This window comes from Mastigoproctus giganteus, chromosome 9 (assembly GCF_048544385.1).
Source record: "Mastigoproctus giganteus isolate SK-2022 chromosome 9, ASM4854438v1, whole genome shotgun sequence".
Lineage (NCBI taxonomy): Eukaryota > Metazoa > Arthropoda > Arachnida > Uropygi > Thelyphonidae > Mastigoproctus > Mastigoproctus giganteus.
Window position 1 is genome coordinate 161,266,834 of NC_143583.1, and position 18,628 is coordinate 161,285,461.

Here is an 18,628-nt window from a genome sequence, read left to right on the forward strand (position 1 = left end):
GGAAGTTTCTTCCAGCAATTAACCACCCGATTGCTAAAGGCAAATTTCCACACATCTATTCTACATCTGTCTTTTTTTAATTTGAATTTACGCCCCCTTAGGTTCGTGATCTGAACAAGTGGAAGGATCCCATCAGAATTCAGCGTGCTCAACCCATTCAAGGCCTTATACACCTCAATCAGATCACTGTGCAGGTGCCTAGTCTCCAGCCACTGCAATTTGCAGAACTTAAGCCTCTCTTGGTAAGAGGATCCCTTCATTCCCCTCACCAATCTTGTTGCTCTTCTCTGTACATGCTCAAGCAAATCTACATCCTTCCTAAAATGAGGCCTCCAGACCTGTACACAGTACTCAAGGCGTGGCCTGACCATTGCCTTATACAGAGGAACAATCACCTCCTTTTCCCTGCTAGCAAAATTCCTATATATCATTGACAAAACCCCATGACCTGCCCTGGCAGCCTGTCTGCATTGCTCAGAAAACTTCATATCTGCCCGCACAATTACTCCAAGGTCTTTTTCATTTTCTGCCACCTTAAGTGTAGTACCACACAGTTGGTACGTTTCTCTGGGGTTACTTCTACCCATATGCAGTACTTTGCATTTATCAAGGTTAAACTTCAGTTGCCACTTCTTAGCCCATCTGCCCAAATTTTCTAGATCCTGTTGCAGTAGAAACACTGCCATTACTGTCATTAACAACCCTGCCAACCTTTGTATCATCTGCAAACTTCGACACTAAGCCCGATATACCTTCATCAATATCATTGATAAATATACAAAACAACAGAGGACCCAACACCGAACCCTGTGGGACTCCACTAATAACATTAGTCCATGAAGAGCAGCACCCATTGATTACCACCCTCTGTCTTCTCCCACTTAACCATCCTTTCATCCATTGTATCAACTTATCCTTAATACCATTCTGCTCCAATTTGTACAATAGACTTCCCTGTGCAACAGTGTCAAAAGCTTTCCTGAAATCCAAATACAGTCGAACTTCCCTATAACGAATTCGATAAATCCGGCGAAAAAATTCATTATAGAGAAATTTCATTATATAGAGAATATCTTTTTTATTAGAAATTGTTATCTAATTAGAAAATGAAAACGAATCTACATTTATTTTTAATGTATTTTATTTCAAAAACATACTTATTTAAATTACGTTTACATAATTTTTGCAGGTAAATATCACAAATAAAAAAAATCTGTAATTTTCGTTTGCACAGTACTATTAAAAAATTGTCTGATTTTCAAAGAAAACCTCACATTTGTTCAGAGCATTAAAAACATTTTCAGGAACATTTTTAACAAAACTGTAGACCCATATGAACCGTTTTAAAAGTGTTAATCATTTATTCTCGAGTTGGATTTTCTACGGGTTGTTCTGATGCATCTTCAGCGTCATCGTTAATTTCTTCGTGATCATGATTGCATCTTACACTGTTCAGCAGTATTTCATCTTCATTTGGATGTTCTGCTGTGATCTACATAAACACAACTATCCATTGTTATTTCATTTTCGATGTTTCCGGACGATTCTAATAATGTCCAAAAGTTTTTCAGTTGTGAAAGGGGCAGTTCATCTTGTTCATCCAGTCGTTGTTCGACTTCTGTATTCAATGCAAATCCCGCTTTCGAAAAACAATTTTGAATAGTGTATTCAGTGACATCGTTTGTCCAAACTTTTGCCAGTTCAGAGATGCAATCTCTAAGGTTAATTGTAACCTCCAAGTTTCTATTTTCTGATAATGCACTGACAATCTTCATTATTATTCTCTTTCAATAATGAAATTTAAAATTTTTAATAATGCCCTGGTCCATTGGCTAGAGTTTTGACATTACGTTTGGTGGTAAAAACAACTTCGCACTTTTAAGGCAGGATGTGCTGGACAGTTGTCAGTTACCAACACGATTTTCCTTTTTTCTTTTGTTATACACTTGTCTAGTTTTAATATCCATTCTTCAAAAATATCACTTGTCATCCATGCTTTTTTTTATTAAAAGGTGTAGTTAACTTCCAAAGATTTTGTCTTCTAAAACATCTTGGGTTTTTTGATATTCCGATGAATAAAAGTCTTAATTTTTCACTTCCTGTCATATTTGCTCCAACTAGCACAGTAATGCTTTCTTTGCTTTGTTTTCTGCCAAAACATTTATCATCCTTAAAAGCAAGTGTTCTATTTGGTAAACAATCTTCGTTGCTTACATTAACACTTTCTCCACAAATAACCTTTTCCACAATTCTGTGGCGCTTCTTAAATTTATCTAGCCACCCAGTGCTCACATTAAATTCTGTATGTTCAAGGGACTGTGCAAATTTCAGAGCTTGTTGCTTAATTATTAGGCCCGATATTAGGATATTCTTTTCACGTATCATTTGCACCCATTTTAGAAGAGCTTTATCAACATCTTCACATATACACAACTTAATCCGCTTCTTGTCTACTCCTCTTTCAATTGCATTTAAAATTGATTCTCGACTTTTTTAAAATCGTACATAAACTGCTTGCAGATATGCCATATTTCTGTGCAACATCTTTTTTTTTTAAAACCCTGGTCAATATCATAGCAATCTTTGCTTTATCATTAATACTTAAACACTTTCTCTTCGACATTGTTTTCGCAATTGTAAAAATTACTTGACTGCAGCTCTTGCCGATACATACACCGCAAACTTCGCTGCGCTGGCCATATAGTGAATTGTTAGTACAGGTACGTGCTACTCAATGATGTTTGGTTGCCAAGTCAACAGTATCACTCACTTTGAAGAAATATACGACTCTGTCAATTTCTTTTATTCTGCTTTCATTCACATATACACGAAAGAAAATTTATGATTAACATTACTTTTCGGAAAAAAAAATAAAAAATACAAGAGCATATAGCCTATGTGATTGATGACGAGCGAAATTTAAAAAAAAAAAAAAAAATCATGAAAACCATCTACTGGGAGTCCAGTTAGACGAGAACGGACATATCATTTGATTGACATGAAGGTCACGTGGTACAGTTGAGGTGAGAAGCGAATGTCACTCAGTAGACGCTACTAAAAACCGACTATGGTAGCATAGCGTTCTATGTATTGCCGCCGCAGTATGCTAAAGGTTTACCGCAACGAATTTCTTTTTCCCATGAGCCAATATCAATTTACAAATCTACCCTATTTTTTGTAAAGTTTAAGACCACTTTTAAGAAAACCCATTTGGTTTAATAACTGTAACAAAAATTAAACAAAGACCCTCGTACGGGCATCAATGGTCACAAGTGTTCACTGAAAGGATGATTCTTTAATTCCAGATGCTAATGCGAAATTTCGGAGGGAAGGAAGCAGTATATTTGAGCGGCTGTTTAGCAGTAAATGCTTGAAAATCTTCAAAAATACTTTTACTAATTTTTTTTTAAAAATTAGTTATAGAGAGACTAACACTTCACTATATGGGGTTAATTTTACATGTAATTTCGTTTCAAGGTGAAATGTTTTGCAAAAAAATTCGTAATATAGAGAAATTTGTTAAATAGAAGTTCGTAATAGAGACGTTCCACCGTATATGATATCAAAATTATTTTTTGCATCCAGTTCCTTTGTAACCACATCATAATATCCTATCAAGTTTGTCAGACAGGACTTTCCCTTCACAAACCCATGCTGTGTCTGAATTACTGCGGCAGTCTTGTCTAGATGATCCTACAATGCATCTTTAACCAGTGACTCCATTATTTTACCTGGAACAGAAGTTCCAGATTTTACCTGGAACAAAACTAACTGGTCTGTAATTTCTCGTGTCACCCTTCAATCCCCCTTTTGTGAATTGGGGATACATTTACACATCTCCAGTCCATGGGGACCTCCTCTGAGTCCAAGGATGCTCTCATAATTATGGCTAAGGGTTTGCTTAGTTGCTTTGCCGGCTCCTTTAATATAACTGGATAGATCCCATTCACCCCAGGTGCCTTTCTTATGTTTAACTAAAACATAAGAAAGGAACATACTAATGCTAGGAACATACATAAATTTGATGAGTTTGAAGTGCTGGTCAAGTCATGAAATGAAGACATTGATTGTTAGGATAACACTGAAAAAAAAGTTGCAGAATTTGAATATGAGCTCTACATTGTATACCTCATATTCAAAACATCAGGAACAACACAACACACAGGACAGAAGGTGGCAGGGTTATTCTCTTAGCAAAGAAGCACATAAAATCTAAGGCAGTGCATTCAGTTGACATGGCTTGTCAGTACAATGTTGAATCAGTTTGGTGTATAGACCAAAATGAGAGCAGGATTATGTTATAGGCCTCAATACTCTGATCAGTACAATGAACTGCACAGAGAAATAGAGTGGGCCAGTAAATCAAAATGAGGGAACATATCTTTTCAGATATGACTGGAACTTGTGGTTTGGCCATTCACACATTAGAAAGATGTTTGTGGATTTATTGGACGACTAGTTTCTATAGCAGCATGTTGCAACAAGAGATAGCAAATTCTTGATCTGATTGTCTGCAGTGATTCTTCATGCACTAAAAATCTATCTGCAGATAACAGTCCCACTGAGTGCCAGTGATCACAGTGCACTGGTGAAGGATTTCCTTAAACACATAACTACTGTCATAACTGGTATCAATGATTTCATAAGCATGACACCAGTGGTCTCAGACAGTGGAATGTTAAATTCTATACAGTTCATTCAGAAAGTCAAATTCTATACAGGGAAACCATCTGATGATGTTGCCAACAGTAAATTCTAAATGATAAGCATTCATGGAAGTAATCATAGAAACTACTAAGCTTTTCATACCAACCAAGAAATACCGTTCCCGGCTTAGAACTAAATCAACGTCAAACAAACTAATGAGAGAGGGGGCAGAGAAACAAATGCATGGAATTCGTATAAATTATAAGGTGATATAGAAGCCTACGGTAGATATAAAGTAATCTATAATAAAGTCAGAAAGAAGGTCAGGCAAGCAAAGGTAGATCATGAGAAATAACAGCAAAAATAAAAAATAAAAAAATGAAAAAAAAAAAAACGGCAAAATTTCTTTACTTATAAAAACACTAGAAAGAAGGAGTAGAATAATTGGTCCACTTCATATTGATGGTTCAATCACTGATGATCCTGCTCAGGTTGCTAACAAAATGAATAAGTATTTTTCATTTACATTCACATGTGAGGAAGTCTTTAGGTAAGTGGATGCCAGACATTTATCATATTTCTAACTGATTTTATAATAACTGAAAGGAAAGTGGAAGAGAAACTGTTGAAGTTAAACCTAAGAAAGGCCTGGAGTGTATGGAATCTATCCAATTATATTAAGGGAGGCAGCAAAGGTGGTAAACAAACCCTTGGTTATGAGAGCATCTTTGGATTCTGGGGAAGACCCGTGGAGAGGTGCGAATGTATCCCCAATTCACATACGGATATGAAAGAGTAACATGAGTAATTACATACTTGTTAGCTTTAACTTCTGTTCCAGGGAAAATAACGGAGTTACTGTTTAAAGAGGTAATGCAGGACCATCTAGAAAGGAATGCAGTTATACTTCAGTTACAGCATGGATTTATCAAGTGAAGACCTTGTCTGACCAATCTGACTGGATGCTATAATTCAGTGACAAAGGAACAGGATGCAAAAAATAATTCTGATATCATATACTTGGATTTCAGGAAAGCTTTTAATAGTGTTGCACATAAAAGACTGCTGTACAAATCTGAGCTGTGTGGCATTAAGGGAAAGCTACTGCTACTGATATAGGGGTGGTTGAGTGAGAGAAGACAGAGACTGGTTATTAATGGACACTGCTCTTTGTGGACTAATGCAATTAGAGGAGTCCCACAGGATTCGGTACTAGGTTCATTGTTGTTTTCTGTATTTATTAATGATATTGATGTGGGTATATCTGGCTTAATGGCTAAGTTTTCAGATTATACAAAGGTTGGCAGGGTGCTTATTGACAATAATGACTGTATGCTGCTGCTGCCACAAGATCTAGAAAAATTAGGCAAGTGGGCTGAGAAATAACAATTGAAGTTTAATCTTTACAAATGAAAGGTACGTCATTCAGGTAGCTGTAACCCCAGCATAACATATCCGCCATGTGGTATTACACTCAGTATTGTGGAAAATGAAGAAGAAGACCTGGGGTAATTGTGCAGTCAGATATGAAGTTATTTGAGCAGTGCAGACAGGCTGCCGGGACAGCTCATGGGTTTTGCCAATGATATACAGCAATTTTACTAGCAGGTATAAGGAGTTTATTATCCCAATGTATAAGGCAATGGTCAGGCAACATACTGAGTATTGCATAGAGGTCTAGGGGGTTTCATTTTAGTAAGCATGACGAGCTGCTGGAAAGGGCACATAGAAGACTGACGAGATTGATGAGGGGGAACAGAGGAGTGCTCTTACCAAGAAAGGCTTCAGTTCAGTAAATTACAGCATCTGGAGTCTAGGCACCTGCAAAGTGGTCTGACTTAGTGTTTAAGGCTTTGAATGGCTTGAGCAAACGCAATGCTGATGGTGTTATTACTCTTTCTCAGACCATGCATGATGAGAGGGCATAAATTCAAATTGAGGCAGGGTGGTTGAAGATGTGTGGAAATTTCCATTCAGCCAACAGGTGGTTAACTACTGGAAGAAACTTCCATCTATTGTTGTGGAAGTGGATAGCTTAATTCTTAATACATAATTCATGGAAGAGTAGACAATCTTTTAGATGGAACGGATAGGTGAAGTGGAATGTTTTTTTTTTTTTTTTTTTTGGCTGATGCTGTATAAGCTTTCTTTCTAGTATCATTTGATTCAGCTTGCTTGGACTGTCTTGGATTGCTCTTGCTTGCATAAGAAGTTTATGATTCTGAAGTTCTTTTCATCAAGGAGTTCCTTAAAATTTTTATATTAAACTTATTTTTATTAGCCATTTTAAATGCAGCAAAATAAAAAAATAAAGAAAACATTACTTAAGCATTTCACTCCTCATACAAGAGTGAAACATACTTCTTCCTGTGCCACCTGCCCAGATAAGGTAGGCCTCATAGGGTCTTAAAATGTCGCAGTCTCCTTTACTGAAATTAAAACCCATTCCTTTACCTTGAACAATGGCAACCTCAACCCTCTCTCATCTTCAACCTGTGTTTCTTTCAAAACTTCTTTTGCATCATGAAAAAATATGGATATGCATCAGTACTACTCACAAATTTATTAACTAAAAGTACTGAGATGACTTTTCTCTAATGTGCTAGATATTATTCCAGAGATGTCACATGCTAAGACAAATATCAAATAATACAGATGGGGTGGGACTGGTATCATACTTCTGACTCACTTTAAAATTGTTAATCCATGTGTTGCATAACATTTTTTGTGAGCTAAGTACATGAATTTTAAGATAACTAAGTACATAACCAGAAATAAAAAGAAAATAAAATTTTTATAAAATGCTCCAACTGTCCACTCTCATATATTTCATTTATACAGTAACTGTCTTTAATGATGTGATTAAATCTGTGTCAAGTTTATAATTTGTTGAACATTTAGGATCAACTTCACCGCCCAAATATGAAATTATTTTGAAAGATCAAATTAGAATTAAAAAAAAAAAAAAAAAAAAAAAACATAAGAAAAATCATGGAAAAATAAGATCTCATTGTTATTTATACACTGGTGACGCAAAATTTAAGGACCAATCAGGTTTCACCTGTAGCTTCTCATAGGAGTGGCTTGGATATGGAAAAAGCATAGCAAAGGAACCTCGTGAGGTACAGAAATGATGAAGGAAACAACACCGACACAACAACGGAAACAAAACGGTACAGAGGGACTTTATTCAAAAATGGCAACATAGCACTTGCTGCCATGATACAGATGCATCACTGCTAAAGATGGAACAAACGGAAGAGGTGGTCCTCAGTAGGAGATATGGCCACCCCTAATGTTGATGCAGGCTTTGCACCGCCTGGCCATATTTAGAACAATGTTGTTGATAAGTTCTTGTGGTAACATCGTCCATTCCTCTGTTAGCACCATCTTCACCTGGTGAACATTTTCTGGTGGGTGTGGATGTGCCGCTAGACATCTCACCAGAGCATCCCATATAAGTTCGATGGGATTTCGATCGGGAGAAATGGGCAGGCCAATCCATATGAACAATGTCCTCATTTTCCGAAAGCATATCAACAGCTGCAGTTTGATGGGGTGTGGCGTTATCATCCATAAACACGAACTCAGGGCCAATGGCACCTAGGAACAGATGCACACGGGGAAGGATTACGTCAGTACAGTAGTGTGCACCAGTTACAGTACCGCCTTCCAGTATCTGGAGTTGTGTATATCCATCCAAGATAATGCCTCCCCATATGAGAACACCTTGACTGCCATATCGATCCCTTTCAGTGATGTTTGTGGGGTGATACCGTGTGCCAACCTCTCGCCAGATTAGGTGATGTCCAGAATCGCTTCTGAGACTGAATCTACTCTCATCAGTAAAGAGCACCTTAAGTAAAGATTTCGTGGTTGTAACCTTTAGAAATAGTGTTGGTCCTTAAATTTTGCACACCAGTGTATATATATATATTTTTTTCTTTGATGAAGTAATACCTATGTTTATTTATGTATAATCTGATTCAATTTCATCAAATTGTACATAAGAAATCTAAGGAATTTGTTCAATTTCATCTTTTGCTAAATCATACAGGTGCAAGTTTCTCTAAAGATTTTCAAAATTATTTTCTTACTACCATCAATTATAACTATCAAGAATTATTTGGAAACATAACAAATGACAGCACCTACAAATATTTCTAGTCTAGAAATATTCAAATAAGTGCAGTACGCTTACTTATAATTCTTTTTTTTTTTTTTTTTTTTTTTTTGTGAAAAAAAAAAAAAAAAAAGAATTTGATTGTATAATTTTTTACGTTACCTTTTCCTCAAATTGAGAGGCAGGCAACCCAGAAAAGTTGGTGGCCACAGGTTGGCTAACCCTGACATAGATAGATAGAAAGATATATGTTTCAAAACCTCATTCACTTCAGGGGTATGCACTGAAACTATTTTAATGTCTATCCTTCTGCATAGTAAATGTCCCAAATATTCATACATTTTGGGGAAGGGGGACATAGTCTAGTCTCCTTTTCTGCACATAAATTAATCTCATGACAGAGGAAGCCTCAAATGCCATTTATCACTCCATCTAACTGCTTTATTCAGGTCTTGTTGGAATAGCACATCCTGATCACTGTCATTAGGCTCATCTCTGAATTATCAGCAAACTTAGGCATCAAACTTGATATGCCTAAATCAATATTATTAAAACACATTAAAACAATAAGGGGCTTAACACAGAACCCTAAGAGATGCCACTCATATACAGAGTCCAGTCACATTATTATGACCACCTACCCAGTATCCAGAACATGCACCTTTCATAGCATGCACCACAGCCAACCGTTGTGGGAGGGACTCAATAAATCCACGGAAGCTTGCTACGAGTAGCCGTGACCATGCAGACTGCAGTGCACACTGGAGTTCCTTTAGAGTGAAAATCTGAGGAATTCAGTGGCCAAGGGAGTAGCTTGAATTCTTCGTCGTGTTCCTCAAACCACTCATGGACAATTCTGGCGACATGGCATGGTGCACTGTCTTGCTGACAGATACCATCGCCCCCAGGGAATACGGTCAACATGTATGGGTGTACCTCATCGGCGATGATCGATAGGTAATCATTTGTGTTCAGGGTGCTCTCCAGAGGTATCAGTAGACCCAGGCCATGCCATGAAAACATTCCCCAGACCATAACCCTTCCCCCCCCACCAGCATGCCTTCTGTCAACAATCATGTCCGGGTGTCTGTTCTTGAAGGTTTCATACCTAATACGCCACTGTCCATCCACCCGGTGGAGCAGAAACTGTGACTAATCAGAGAAGGCCACCCATTGCCACTCGGTCGGGGTCCAGTGTCGGTACTGCTGTGCAAACTAACGCCGTTGTTTGTGATGAACGGCCGTCAGCATCGGTGCTGTCACCAAGCGTCTGCTCCAGAGCCCAATGTGTAACAGGGTTCGCTGCATTGTCGTGTTGGAGACCTTTCTGGTGGCCCCACGGTTCATTTGGACGGCCAGTTGAGCAACAGTAGCGTGCTGATCGGTTCTGACCAACTGTTTCGGCTGACATTCATCCTCTCGGATCAATGGCGCATGGGACTCCACAATTGGCACGTTGTGTTGTCAAAACTGTCCCATTAGTCCAGTCTTGATACACTTTCACAACTGCAGCAAGTGAGCATCTCACAAAGTCTGCATTTTTGGAAATGCTGTCACCCTTGGCCCAATAGCCGATGATCATGCCTTTTTCCAGGTCTGATAGGTAGCATGCTTTGCCCATGACAGAGGCTGTTACTGTGTTCACAGATGCTGAACATCAAGCCTAATATGCTTGTGGTGTGTGAACTTGATACATGCGCTGTATGATTCGCTAGGTGTGTGTGTGTGATGTCTGCATTGGGAGGGGGTCATAATACTGGGACTGGATTCTGTATTTGTCCATGAAAAGCAATCATTTTTTGCAGCTCCTCAAAGTAACTGATCAGACTGTTTAGATATGATTTCCCTACTAACAAATCCATGCTGTGATTGTCATATAACTGCATAGAATCTACTTTAACTACTGACTTTATTACATTCCCTGACATAGAAATCAAACTTACAGGTCTGAAATTATTTACTCTGCCCTTTTGATCATGTTTTGTGTCATCATCATCACAGCTATTTATATATCATCATGAAGGCCTCTACAGCAACTTTCCAGTTCCTTCTGTTTTGTGAAATGGCCATCCATTTACTACCCACAGGTTCTTGAATTTCATCTATCCATCTTTTCTTCCAAGTTTTCTTTTTCCTCCTCTCGGGTACTATTCTGTTGTTTTCTTAGTCCATCTGTCATCATACCTTTGAGCTATGTATCCTGTCCAAGTACATTTCAGTACTTTAGTTTTAATAAGAATGTCCTTTACTCTGCTGTGTTTGCTGCCTAATCCAAGTGTTTCTCTTCTTATCCAACAGTCTGATTTCTAATATAACGTGTTCTATTCTTCGCTGTGTAGTTCTCAGCTTCTCTTCCATTCTTTTGGTGAATGCCCAAGTTTTACTTTCATAAGTCGTGGTGGGGGTATACACTGATTCATTATTTTACGTTTGAGACAAATTGGGATATTGCTCATCAGTATGTGACTAAATTTCCTGAATGCTATCCATCTGAAATTTATTCTTCTCTTGATTTCCAGCCATTTATCATTATCAAAGCTAATGACTTGTCCAAGATAAGTATATGCCTTTTCAATTTAAACTCCTTCAACGTTTATATCCCTTTCTGTGGCATATTTGTTCATCATTACTTTTGTTTTAGCCATAATCCTCTTTAGTCTGAAATCCTTACTGACTCTGCATAACTGATTAAGGTTGTTCTTTAATTCTTCAGGATCATGGCTTATGATCACAAGGTCATCTGCAAATTGTAAATGGTTTGGGTACTCTCAATTCACATTGACTCCTTTTTGTGACGAGTCCAATTTTCTGAAAACTTTTTCAAGAACAGCAGTAAACAACTTCGGAGATATTGCGACTTCTTGTCGAACTCCTTTCTCGATTTTAAATTTCCCACTGTCTTTGTCTAGTCTAATAAAGGAGGTAGCACTCTCATATATTTTCTTCAAAATCATAATATGTGCGGTATCTATGCCTTGTCTTTCCAGTGCCCGAAACATTGCCTTATGCTGTATGGAGTCAAACCTTTTCATAATCCACAAATCCAAACATATTGGAGCTTTATATTCATTTGCTTTCTCCATTAGCTGTGATATTACGTGAAGGTGATCCATAGTTGAGAATCCTGTCCTAAAGCCAGCTTACTCTTTCGGTTGATTCTCATCAAGTATTCTTTCTAATCTGTTAGTAATGACCCTTGTGAACAACTTATAGATGTGGGATAACAAGCTAATTGGTCTATAATTTGCAATTTCTGATTTGTCTCTTTTCTTATGCAGCAAAATTACGATTGCATTATTCCACTCCTTAGGGGTCATGCCTTTCCCAATGCATTTTGTGAAGAGTCTTGCCAGTTTCTGAGTCATGTCTCTTCCTCCCAATTTTATCAACTGTACAGTAACATCATCTTCACCTGGGACTTTTTGATTCTTCATTTTCTTCATTGCATGTTCTATCTCATAAGGAAGGATTTCAGGTATGTCATATGTGTTGCTAATTTGTGATCCATCTTTCCCATTGCTGGCATCATTCCCTTGCTCCTTATATAATACTTTATATAATACTTTAGTAGTCTTCTGCTATTTGAATTATGCCTTCTCTACTAATTATAAGTATACTTTCACTATTCTTCAGATTCAGTATCATGTCTTTCTGTATTACTGCTTATGACTGCTGATTTATGTCCTTTGTTTACCCCTAATGCTTGTTCTACTTTTCTTGTGTTAAATCTTCTTATATCCTCCTTGAGTCTCTTTCTATTGACTTTGCATAACTCAGTACACTCAATTTTTCCTTGTCATTGTTTATCCTGTTCTTAGTTTGTCATCTTCGGTTGATCATGACAAGTGTTTCTTGACTAATTTTTTCTTCTTTGGATTTCTTTTTACCAAAAGTTTTTCGGGTTTTATCACTCTCAGAAAGTAGTTGTATTCTTCGTTGATATCTTGGTACTGAAAGGTCTGGAGAAGCTCAAACTTAAGTTCCAGTACATACTGCTTTTTTTTCCCTCTTCTGTTATCTGAAAGACCTTCATATTATTTACTAAAGTGAGTTTTTTCCTTTCACTTTGTGTATAGGGGAGATATTTGCACAGCTCCAGTCTCTAAAAATAGCCTTTAAATCTAAGGAGGCACTCATAATTATGGCTAATGGTTCACTTACCTGTTTTACATCTTCTTTTAATATAATTGGAAAGTTATATTAAAAGATGCCCAGAATTAGTTTTAGCATCATCAATTTCTCTTCAGTCTTTCTTTCAGTAATTATAAGCTTAACACTCACTAAAACTTCACAAGTAGTAGTAATTCTCCATACACTGAATGTCAGAAAATAAAGCCATTTATATAAAGAAAAACAGACAAGCAGCCTCAAATGGAACATGTGATAACTGATTTATAAAATGCATATACCCATTATAACAATTTCTCATAATAATGACTTGCAATTAAGAAACACCCCATTACTCCTGTTTTGCTTACATCTAGTAAGTGATGCTTAATTTCTGACATCGTTACAAAAATCAACTCTTCCCCCCCCCCACTTCCAAAACTGGGATGAACTTGCAAGTTGTGTCCAGATTGGGAATCAAAGGACAGGATTAATATAAAAATTTTGTTGTATTTTATGTTACAAAGTCTTGTTAATCATTACAGGTGAAACAACTTAAACAAAAAAGTTTCTGCATTTAAATTATAGGTAAATCTGTACAAAAATTTTATAAACACTAAATTTATAAAACTATAAAGTTCTAGAACTGTATTTGATTGTTAAATTACCTGGTCCAGCTTCACTAACATCAAATGGAATTCTTTTTTCTTCACCAATAGTGAGAGGAATATGGCTTTCATCATCCAAAAGATTTTCCAGACCACCAATCACTCGTACTTTAACAGGGCTGACAACACGAGGATGGTAAGGACTTCCTGTAAGAATTTTTTGAATTTGTTTTAAAATTTAGTTCAGTGTATTCCAATACATTTTCAGTTTTCCTGCCATTTATAAATATACAGAATTATTATTTTTCTGTCTACTAATATAACTTTTTAAAAAAGCAATAATGCAGAAAAAGAAAAGCAACAATCTTGTATAATAAAATTAAATTAATAATTAAAAGAGAGGTTACAACTGTTCTCCTTTTCTTGTTATAGAAATCAGTTTTCATCTAGAATCTATAAAAAAAAAAAAAAAAAAAAGCTTACTAATCAGTTGATAAGTTTTATTTCCTATGGTCTTTTATGGTATTAATTATTTCTAGACTATTTAACACATTACTTTGTTTAATTTAATTTTAATAAGTTCTTAAGGTAGTTCTTCAATTTATCAATTTCGACTTTGTTTCTTTCCCTGTACATACACACCCTGGAATTTTATAAGCCATTTTAATAAAACTGAAATTTGTTTGTGCCCAACTTCTAATTGTTTAAGTCTCTAATACTGGTGCTGCCCTGTGAGGTGTAACTCAAAAACAATGAACCACATTAGTTGCTCAGTGAAGATAAAAGTCTGTGATTATCTGTTCTTCTTAAATTTAAACAAATTTTTACCTGATATGGTTTTTGAATTTGTAATTATTGTTTTCCCAGACTTAGAGTTGAGTGCATCCAGTAGGTATGACCCAACCATTCTTGTTCTACTTTTAATTCATTGAAAATGGAAGTAAATAGTAGAACCTAATATATGCATATTTAAAATTTTTTTAAAACTATTTATACATGGGAAACTGACTGCTGCTTACAATTATCTGTTTGTTTCTAGTTCAAGTTATTTATAAAACTTGCCTACATGAGCTAACAATTATTAATGATTTCTAATGTTCATTAACTAATCCTTTTGAAAGATTTATTTGAAATATTTGTTATTATTTTTGAATAATAAACAGAATGTGATAATCATTCGGGACAGAGAGTTAACAAGATGAGTAATATTCAAATTATGCAATCTTCATCAGAGTGTGCCAAATTTGAAATAAATTTTGAAATAATTTGAAAATGCAAGTAAATAGTAGAATCTAATATATGTATATTTAAATTTTTTTTAAAAACTATTTATACATGCAATAACCAGAAATATATGCATACTTACAAGTTTGTGCTCCCCCCCTTCCAGTTTTTCAAACTGGAAATGAAAGAGGCTAATAGTTTAATCTTTATATTTTATCCCTATAATGGATTTTTTAAAGGCTTTCACAAGAATTAATATTTTTGGTTTTTTTTGACAATGAACGTTCTAAAAAACACAGCATTATTTAAATATTTAATTTTTTATTAAATATCTAAAAATGCATAAAATAAGTATTGCAATCCATTAATACAAAGAAATATTAATATACTCCAAGCAAAATTCAAAAAAATCCGTAAACTTCTTCCAAATTAAAAAGAATGTTTACACATTTACTCCTGTCTGGTTTAAAATCTGTGCTACCTTGGCATTTATTCATATAAATGTCGAGGTAGCACAAATAAACAGAATAACAGAACTGTTGTTTTAGACTCTCTACAACCTTGGACATGCCTGTGATTAAGTCAGAATCATCCTTCAGGTTTAGTCTAATATGTTAACCAATTTTAAAAATGGAGCAGAAGATTTAAAAACCATTGGTATAATACATTTGCATTTAACATTTTTGCAACATATCTAGAGTAATGAACAACTCATAGTGAGGTATGTTAGATTGAAGACATATGGCTGGATTTTCAAACACTGACCTAATATTTAAAAGAAACAAGTAAACTTTTATTCAAGCCAAAAGTGGGGTATGAATACATTTTCTGTGTGATTGAGGATAACACGCATAGAATTATCAGCTTGGCTTATTAAGGAATACTTTCAGTAGAAGTGTGATTCCAAAGTTGTTTCTCTTGAGGTCAGCAATTTGTCTTCTTTCAAAGCTTTTTGGATGAGTCAATAACACAAGTCAATGACTGTTGTACTTTTCAATTTTATAACTCAGAAAAATGCCTTTCCTCACAACTTCAAACATCTGCTTTAAGTACATTTGTCAAAAAGTCGACACTACCAGTCTAGTTACACATTTAACAAAAGACATTCAATATGCATACACATGCTTCAAAATCTTTTTTATTGAAGTGGCAAACATCAGTTGAAATTGCTTAAATCTCTTTCCTTTTATGCACTAATTTCTAGATAGTAGTAAATTTTCACCAACTATTCATTCACTTTCAAAAGGAGGCATGCAATCCCTTTTTCAGCATCTATCAGCGAATAATGTTCTCTTTTAGTACCCTTACTACCAGTTTTTAGAATTTCGAACAGGCACATTATCAGTACTAAGTGTCAGACAGTTTAATTACCCTTTACCAGGCACTTTAAAAGTATAACATCAGGAACAATAGCAGATTTACTCCAATTTTGGAATAAAGACATGAAACAATCCAAAACTGTTCACTTTATGAAGCAATCTTTATTTTCATTATACCTGTCACATATACCTGTGACCACAACTGTCAAAATTCCATTTTTTTTTTTTTTTTACACAGGAGTGTTCATTTTGAATGAATTTTTTAAAATTCCTTCCCCCACCCCTGACAAGCTTTACACATGTCCTTTTCATAACATGTTTTTTAACATCCACATTTAATTGTTACATTCCCTATTAATGAACAAAACTTTAGAGAAACAGAAATTAACATAAACAACGTGCCTCCGTGACTGGAAAAGTAAACAACCCTCAAACACTAGCATGTGTTTGCTTGCTTCAGATTAAAGGTTACACTACTCTCACCTTTTACCAGTGCTATGCATGCTGATAACTTTAAAATATTTGCTTTAGAGTTGTTGAAAATTATATGCAAGGAATGGCTTTACAAGGCCTAATGAAAACTTTCCTTTCATTATTTTTATGAACAAACTTCTTCTATAACAAAAGAACTAATGATACAGATCAAAAGTCAAACCAATAATGAAGGAATACTAAAATGCACACCGATGTTACTTTAACAGATATTTTAATTTACCACCAATGTGCCTGCTAAAGGATTAAAAAAAAATCCCACATGCTTTCAGGTTGTTCAAAAGAAGATGCCCACTGTCATACCTTGTACAGCATCTTCCAGTGCTGGCACTGAGATCAAGTTGCTTTTGATTTGATGATTTTTTTATTATGAAGGTTACCGCAAGGGGATATAGCTTGTGATAACTATTATTGTTGCTATATGTGGTAGTCAAAAAATGGTCCATTTTTCAGAGCTATCATTACTACTTCTTTTCCTATCCATACAATTTCACTTGAATCCATGTTCAACAATGCCTGATGTTTTTTTTTCTTCTTCCATAATCATATTTTTCGCAATTCATTGGGAAACATTCTTGAATGATGCACCAGCAGTTAATCAGAACCACTCAGAGAAAAGGTTATGTTCTATTTCAAACGGTGCAAATAAACATTCGGCACTTATGATAGCATCGCCACTACGAAATGCAACATTCTATTTTTGCTTTTCCTTCTATGTACTGCACATTGTTCTTATGCTTATTTGTTTGAAAATGTCTGACACCACAGTGCATATTCTGCCATTTGAAATTGAAAAAATCACTTATTAGCATTAGCAGAGGCATATGATTCAAGAAAGCAAGTTATACAGCACCAACCAAAAAAAACAACCTTTTCCCATGTCACCCACACTTCGTTCCAAAACTCTGTCTAGTTGTTCCTTGAATTTATTTAAGCTATCAACTTCCACAATGACAGATGGAAGTTTGTTCCAACAATCAATTACCTGCTAGCTAAAGGCAAATTTCCACACATCTTTTCTACATCTGATTCTCCTCAATTTGAATTTATCCCCCCCCCACCTCAGGTTTGTAATCTGAGCAAGAGGAAGGATCCCATCAGAATTGAGCCTGCTCAACCCATTCGTCTTATACACCTCAATCACATCACCTCACTGGTGCCTACTCTCCAGATGCTGCAATTTGCAGAACTTAAGCCTTTCTCTGTAACAGCACCCCTTCGTTCCCCTCATCAATCTTGTTGACTTCTCTGTGCTCGTTCTATCAACACTACAGGAACTCCCCAGCTTACGTAATACTCGACTTACAGCAATTCGACTTTACGTAAGCTTTTGCTGGCTGGAGCAAACTTAAAAAAAATCGTGGAAACATATATTGCATCCCATAGGAATAAATGGAGGTATCGTAAAAATATCGTAATGTGAACCCAATAACATTGTTCTTTTTTTTGGTAATTCGTTCCAAGTCCTTGGAAGTTGAAAATTTCACTATATTACTCTCTATTTATCTCTCCTAAAAGGTCATATTTATAAAGGAAATTGCACCACCCTTTCATCATTATCATATGTTCCCATTATAAGAATCAATTCTGAATGCCTTTGTGATATTTTTCTAAAGCACATTTCTGGAGGTCACAACCATAAAACAATAAAAACAATTTGCACTTTCTGTTTTATTAGGCTTTTCTGTTAGTGCAACTTATTATAAACGGGTAGTAAACTCAAACTTCTTGCATTTGCGATAATACCAATAATGAGTCACTGGAATTGTGTTGGTTTTTACGCTATTATGGTGAAATGTGTTCCCTTCAATGAAATCTTCAATCATATAAAAAACAAATTTTCAGAAACTTTTTTCATTCCTATTTACTTATTACAATGATGAAGGGAAAGCGATAAAAAAAAAGTGCAAGTGGTGGTAGTGCCAGGAAACGAAACAAAATTGATTTAGAAATGAAGATGAAAATGAGTAAGAAGTACAAAGCAGGACAAAGTTTGTCAATTATTGCAAGGGAATTAGGTCTCGCTTCTTCAACAGTGAATACTATTTTAAAGGAGAGTGCACGTATAAAAGAATATGTCAAAGTATCAATGCACTTAAGGTCAACAG

General features: G+C 35.6%; 1 protein-coding gene across 2 annotated transcripts in view; it reads right to left on the bottom strand.

Moving 5' to 3' along the window:
• jbug (filamin-type immunoglobulin domains fbug) overlaps nt 1-18,628 on the bottom strand; it is a 1,114,928-nt gene that overhangs the window by 142,805 nt on the left and 953,495 nt on the right. The window contains exon 44 of one of the 2 annotated variants that reach the window (XM_090381438.1): nt 13,546-13,692. In XM_090381438.1, the coding sequence (XP_090237564.1) occupies nt 13,546-13,692 (147 nt within the window). The remainder of the gene's footprint in view (nt 1-13,545; nt 13,693-18,628) is intronic. The other variant, XM_090381439.1, reaches the window with a different exon arrangement.